At 40.9% G+C, this 7,142-nt stretch overlaps 1 protein-coding gene and 1 pseudogene across 1 annotated transcript; both read left to right on the top strand.

Annotated features, from left to right (window-relative positions):
• The first annotated feature begins 901 nt into the window (after nucleotides 1-901).
• LOC148727859 (uncharacterized) lies at nucleotides 902-2,059 on the top strand. Its single transcript, XM_088724883.1, has one exon. It carries the CDS (start codon nucleotides 1,190-1,192, stop codon nucleotides 2,057-2,059), a length of 870 nt encoding a protein of 289 aa, XP_088581009.1. The 5' UTR covers nucleotides 902-1,189.
• Nucleotides 2,060-2,277: 218 nt separating this feature from the next.
• On the top strand, nucleotides 2,278-4,670 carry LOC148727858 (uncharacterized; annotated as a pseudogene).
• Nucleotides 4,671-7,142: the final 2,472 nt, after the last annotated feature.

Here is a 7,142-nt window from a genome sequence, read left to right as displayed (position 1 = left end):
TTGGGGCGAGGAAATATTTGCCGAGGGAGTTGGTGTTAAGTGGAAAAATGGGTAACGGGGGAGAGGGAGGGGAAGGAAAAAAATACCCTTCCCTCTCCCCTTTCCTAAGATAGTTTGTGGGGAGGGAGACACAAGGATCCCGAGACAAAGAACGGCTGCGAGAGGAGACTACCTCCTGTTATAGCTGGGTTACTGTGTCATAAGACAGATACATTACTCACTTGAAGAATGATACATACATATATACGTATAACTTTATTTAAACTCGGATTTAGAATAGCTCGAGAGAGCTAGTATCTCCGAGTATAACAAATACACCATCCCACCCCAGGGGAGGACATCCACCACACAGTAATCTCGTGCGTGGAAAATTAACGTCTCCTACCCCTAACCCTGCAGGAGACGGGGCCTACGGTTTATTCTTCCTTATCCGAGAAGACTAGAATATCTATCTCTTTCTTGATATTATAGAAAGGTAGCAGATACTCCTCAGTTATTTTAAGACCATGAGTGTTGGCCCGGCCGGGGCTCGAACCCTCGACACCTATAAAGCAAATTCTGAACGGATGAATTCCAAACATTTTATTTTCGATAAAGTTCTTACATTTATATGGTTGGCCGCAATCATTCACCAACTATTACCCCGATAAATTCGAAGCTTTAACAACTCTCCCATGCGTCTGTGTCCGGGGAGGGGAACTTGAACCTTATCTGGGTAGGGAGGTTGAATCGAAAGTGTCAAGTTTTGTTTTTATATAAATGCTTGGTGAGAGGGTAGAAAGTCACGGTCGCTGATCTGCCTTTTAACGAAAAGGTGACCATCAATTCTGGTACTTGGGTGGGGCATTTGAACACAATCTTGACCCAGAGGGGGGGGGAGGGGGGCTAGAATTTAAACGAACTAACCTTCAAAATTTTAAATGTTAGGAGGTTTCCTGAGGGGGGTGTTGAGGCTTTGAATTGATCGACGCATAATTGTGGTTATCAGCATATACTTGCATATTCATTAGTTTGATAGGTCTCAGTGATCGCTCATGGTTAGTGTTTTAGAACTGTAGACGTTTTTGTAATGGAGTGTATTGAAGTGTATTTGACATGTTCCAATGAATAAATCATCCTTAAAAATCTCTGTTTAGGTTGTTAAAGATATTGTACCCAACTGCTGTGATCTCAAAAGTCAGAGCCAAACATGTCACTGCAGCCCTTTAGTGACAAGCAGTTGAATTATTTCAAGTTTGCCTCCATCGTGTTTAATGAGTTCGCGAACGCTTTGCGTCAAACGTTTAAGTCCATGTGGGACAACACCTTTGGGCATCGCCCCGGATATCAATTGTGGGATGACACCACAGCAGTAAGGTACTTGTTTCTCGTCGAGGAGGGCGGTAAAACCAAGGTTCCCACACACCTTTCCTATGCAGAATGGGATTGTACCGCCCTTTTTCAGACCACCATAGATGCGAAGTCCTTCGCTGTGCCAGGTAGCCCAGGTCATAAGAAGACCCTTGGTGAACAGTACTTGAAGCACCGTGAAATACCTCATGGAAACTTTCATGCATCTGTAGTGAGTCCAAGTGGAGACCAGAAAGATACGTTTGCACTCGCGATTGATCAGCTTCGATTATTAAGAAATTCGCTTTGTCACTCAGAAAAGTCAGAGATTGATAAACCAACTTTTGATCAATATATGTATCTGGCTAAACAAGCATTCAAAGCTCTTGGTGTCAAGACTGACCCAACTGATGCCATTGGTGGTTTGACAGAGTCCGACTTTCCCACGAAAGAGGTTCCCAGTTTGAAGCAAGGTATCAATCAGGAGCTTCAAGTGCTAAACGATTTTCTCAAAGGCGAGAGTATAAACGAATTAATAGCAGTGAAGGAAAAAGTTGACGGTAGAGCAAGTAAGGAAGACATTGCTTTGTTGGAGCGAAACATTGATGACTTAAAACTAGAAATTACTCAAGACCAGAAAGGTATGAAATTACAGCTTTTCTTTAGCTATATTAGAAATTTCAAGAAAGTTTGGTATATTAAATACTCTATTTCTATCTCCCCAGCCTAAATATACAGACAGAACTCGCCTCTTAGTGCGTTTCGAGATTCAAATAAGTAACGTGACCGTTCGAGAACTGTTCCCTTAAATAGGCCAATAGGTCGACTATGGAATCCGCCATTTTCAGAATGAATAATAATTATTTAATAACCTTGTTGCACACGCACTGATTCTCGACGAGCAATTGACAAACAGCTGCCGCTTCGGTTGTCCTGAAAAAGATCATTATGCATGCATTTGGTCTATCATGTGGACAATTTCAGATTAAATTCAAGGCAATTAGCATTTGATTTATAGTCCTTTATTATTACACAGAATACTCATCATGATTGACACTGTTCTTTGCCATTTTAAAGATTCAACTGACGGTATTGCCTCCGCCATCATGTCTTCCTCCGATGGTTCCACACTTCGCCGGCCGCCAAAGAGAGTGTGAAGAGATCGTCGGTCACATGAGTTCCACATCCACTCGAATCGTGTCGATATGGGGCTCATCTGGTTTTGGAAAAACCTCTGTGGCAACTGTTGTGGAACATAAACTCCAGGATAAAGAATCACCCGTATACTTCTTCTCCTTACGAAGGCTAAACTCAAAAACTGATCTAATATCAAAGCTGTTTAGCTTTTTCAGAAGAACTACAGAAGATAAACTACCTCAGCAGCTACCGATAGACGAAGATCTTTTCAAAGTTCTCACTGAGATTTCGGACGAGTCTGTGATGATTCTTGACAATGCTGATGACTTACTCGGAAGTGGAGCACCGTACGTGAAAGAAAATTTTTTACAGTTTCTTCAAGACATTCTCAGTCGATACAAGAAGGCAACTATTGTTATTACCACGAGGGAATCGCTTGAATTCATGAACGTGCATTTTGAAGGCCACCATGCAGTGAGAATAGGGTCATTAGATGAGTCCTTCTCTCAAGCGTTAGTGAGTGAGTTACTTTCAAACGCTATTACCACATCTGATCGTGAAGAAATTGTGAAAATCTGCGGGCATGTACCTTTGGCCATTAAGTTGTTGTGTTCCACCACTCTAAAGACAACACTCAATCGAGTCAGTTTCTTGAAGAATGGGAAAAATCTATAGAAAGAAACATTGTGGATCTGTTGGACAATCCAGACTATCCTAATAATCTGAGATTAAAATTTTTATTCAAATCGTCTTTTGTAAGACTTCCAGTACAGGAGAAAGAGGCGCTTGTGTCTCTAAGTATTATATCAGAGGATTTTAACCTCTCGGTAGCTGCAGCTGTCATGGGTATTAAAACAAACCTCGAGGCCAAAAAGATGTTGCATAGGCTTCGGAGGAAATCGCTTCTCGACTCTGGTTCCTAACCTGATTCATTTTAGATGCATAAACTGCTTCAGTCCTTTGTTAGAGAAAGAGGAGAAGATGAAATGATAGAAACGATGCTGAATTCAAAAGTGCGCTTTTCTTCATTTTACGTTTCTCTGTTTGAGAAGTTGAACGAACAATTCTTGACAGGATATTCAATGCCAGCATTTGTTGAGTTCTATGAAGATAAGCAAAATATCATTCAGAGTCTGACAGAAAGTTGTTCAGATCCTAAGACATGTGACGCTGTTTTTGGTGTTTTGATAAATGCAGAAATATTTTTAGATTCCCTTTTCTGGTGCGAAGGAAAAGTCACCGACAAAATATACGAATCAGCAATCGATGCAGCAAAGAAGCTTGAAAAAGGCGTTTTTTACAAAGAGTTACTGATTTCCCTGGCTTTTAATGAAATGTGTTGGGGCTCAGAAGGAAGAACGATGAAGCTGCTTTCGGAAGTTGGGGACGAGCAAATGTCATGTTCATCTCTCTCGGCAGAACATAAAGGAAAACTCTTTTGTTACAGAGGCATCTGTCAAGTGGCCTCTGGAAAAACAGAGGACGGAATACGAAGCTTAGAAAAAGCTCTTTCGTTGATGTTTGGCAATGTTGAACAAAGAATTCTCCGAGTAACTGCATTTCAGGTTCTTGCTATTTGTCATTGCTTCAAAAAACAATATACAGTTGCGTCACAGTTTTATAAGAAGGCGCTGCAAGAATGTGGAGCATTCGTAGACATGAGTCTTCTTATTATTCCTCCAATAAAAAACAAAGAAGTTAGCATTGTCGAGGAAGAGTAACAAACCCTAAAACTAAACACTCCTATTACTTATCCACTTAGATTAGAAATTATCTCTGTTGTTGGCTCAGCAACGAATCATTTATTCGATAAATATACGGAGAACTCAATGAGCAATACTATGATTCAAATAGCGAGAGAATTACAGAAACCGATATTACAGAGATCACTCGGCCTTTCGAAATTTCAGCGCAACGTCTGTGCTACACTCAAGAGTGTGTTTAATTATCACAAAGAGGCAACTAAATTGTCTGCTGCAAGTATCAGTTATCATCAAATGGCCATTACGGAATATGGAAACGTGGCATTAGAGACTTACCCGAAACTCTATGAGAATCTTGGGTTACACGTGCATCAAGAAGAGCTTCTAAGGAGTTACTTCGACCAGGGCGGGAATCTGTTCAAAATGCAAAAATATTCTGAGGCCCAGATATTTTATAATCATGCACTAAGGTTGCAAATTAAACTGTTTGGAGAAGAACACCCAGACACAGCTCAGAGTTACCAATCACTCGGAGTAACACAGCACGAGTTGGGTGACCTTGGTTCGGCGCTTCAGTCCAAACAGCGCGGACTTAATATTCGAGTTAAACTGTTTGGAGAAGAACATCCAGACACCGCTCAGAGTTACCAATCTCTCGGGGTAACACAGCACGAATTGGGCGACTTTGTTTCAGCGCTTCAGTCGAAACAGCGCGGACATGACATCCGAGCTAAACTGTTCAAAGAAGAACATCCAGATACAGCTCAGAGTTACCAATCACTCGGAGTAACACAGCACAAGCTGGGCGACTTTGTTTCAGCGCTTCAATCAACACAACGCGGCGTTGACATCCGAGTTAAACTGTTTGGAGAAGAACATCCAGACACAGGTGAAAGTTACCAATCACTCGGAGTAACACAACACGAGTTGAGCGACTTTGCTTCCGCGCTGCAGTCCAAACAACGCGGACTTGACATCCGAGTTAAACTGCTTGGCGAAGAACACCCAGACACAGCTCGGAGTTACCAATCACTTGGAGTAACACAGCATAAGCTAGGTGACTGCCTAAGCGCTTCACTGAGTCAAGACAGTGCCGACTTGACATCCAAGTTAATCTGTTTAAAGAAGACCACTCAGACACAGTTCAGAGGTAACAATAACTCGGATTAACACAGCACAAGCTGAGCGACTTTGCTTCAGTGCTTCAATCAACACCGCGCGGACTTGATATCCACGTTAAACTGTTCAGTTGGAGAAAAACATCCAGACACAGCTCAGAGTTACTAATCACTCTGAGTAACACAGCACGAGTTGGGCGACTTTGCTTCAGCGCTTCAGTCAATACAGCGCGGACTTGACATCCGAGTTAAACTGTTTGGAGAAGAACACTCAGACACAGCCGAGAGTTACCAATCACTAGGAGTAACACAGCACAAGCTAGGCGACTTTGCTTCAGCGCTTCAATCAACACAACGCGGACTTGACATCTGAGTTAAACTGTTTGGAGAAGAACATGCAGTTATGGCTCAAGAGTTGATCGCTTTGAAAGGGACGAAAACTTGTTCGATTCTGCAGCTCGCGAACATGTTGGAGAAGTTAAATCGCTTATCGTGGTTTTGCTACCCCTTTTGAGTAAAAAAAGTTAAAGAATATTTTTACCTTGGGCTCATGGTGGTGAGGAAGAGATCGCTAAATCTCAAATCAAAATTTGGCAAATCTTTCTCCACTTCTAATATTAATTTATACTTGATAACTTGAAATTATTTGCGAGTAATGCGAAAGCTTTGAGTTGTAAAGTTTTCAAAATGTACTCAGTCAGTCAGAGTCAGTCAGTCAGTCAGTTAATCAGTTGGTCCATCGCTCAGTCAGTTGGCCCATCATTCGCACAAAATCTATGCAAACTAGAGGCTGAACTGAAACAAAGTTCTGTAAGTCTGGAAAAGAAAAACTTAGATACTTTTTTTACCTCAAAGTTAAGTTATTTTCAAGTATTCTTACTGTTGATTTTGCATTTATGTTTTTGTCGGCCTTTCACTTTCTCTAAAACACCGTGAATTACTAGTTTTTGTAGTTGACTGACAACTTGATTCTAACAGCCTGCAGGCCACCTGTTACTCGTTTTCAATGTTCATATATGGACAGGCGATTGACCCCTGCCTTAGTAGCTGTTAGAACAATAAAAGATTTCACAGACACTCGCTGAGAAGATAATCAGTGTGGAATACTTTCACTTCACACTACTTTTTATCTTCTAGAGGTATACGATCTTAATTACACATTTATTAAGTAGCTTTAAAAAAAGTATGACTCGTTTGTAAAATTTGAGCAGAATCTAAACAGAAAAGAGACGTCTAGCAAGTTACAATAATAATAATTGCAATAACACATCTTCAGCTTTTTTTTTATAAATAACTTAATCAGTAATCAACTCAGGCCAGCTACTGTCAATGAAAGCCAATTGCTGCAGTGAGGCTGTACACCATTTATTGTTATACTTTTTTTTATAGATCTTTTATTTTCAATGTTATTCGTCGGTCGAGAAGATCTGTTTGACAAAGCCCTCTTCACCCTCCAGTGGCTGAGCACAGAATGGGCATATGGCCTGAAAACCATCACATCCATGAGGAACAGGAAGTTGTTGCCAAAACCTGCATCAAAAGAAAAAAAGAAAAAACACCACTTTACTTTCAATTCTCCCTCATGAACGAGACATATCGATGTTATCTGTGAGAAGCTAAGCATGTTTGACCTTTTTTACCACCAAGATCAAAATATCAACTCTTTGCACCGTCCGCTATTACAGTTCTTGCAATTTAAACTCTGAGAATTTGGTGTTAGATTAAGCAATATCGCTAGTGACTATTGAAAGCTCGTGGTAATGTTTTTTAGAAGCCTTTAGCTCCCACGAATTTGCTGTGTTTATTGGTGTGTTATCACCTTTCGATCCTTGAATTCCATCGCACTGTCTACCGC

The sequence above is a fragment of the Stylophora pistillata genome, chromosome 6, assembly GCF_964205215.1.
Source record: "Stylophora pistillata chromosome 6, jaStyPist1.2, whole genome shotgun sequence".
Lineage (NCBI taxonomy): Eukaryota > Metazoa > Cnidaria > Anthozoa > Scleractinia > Pocilloporidae > Stylophora > Stylophora pistillata.
Note: the sequence above shows the minus strand (reverse complement) of the source record. Positions and strands in the feature narration are given on the sequence as shown.

What these genes read in the sequence shown, in the direction of transcription:
- LOC148727859 (XM_088724883.1), top strand. Translation starts at nt 1,190, where the DNA reads ATGTCACTGCAGCCCTTTAGTGACAAGCAGTTGAATTATTTCAAGTTT.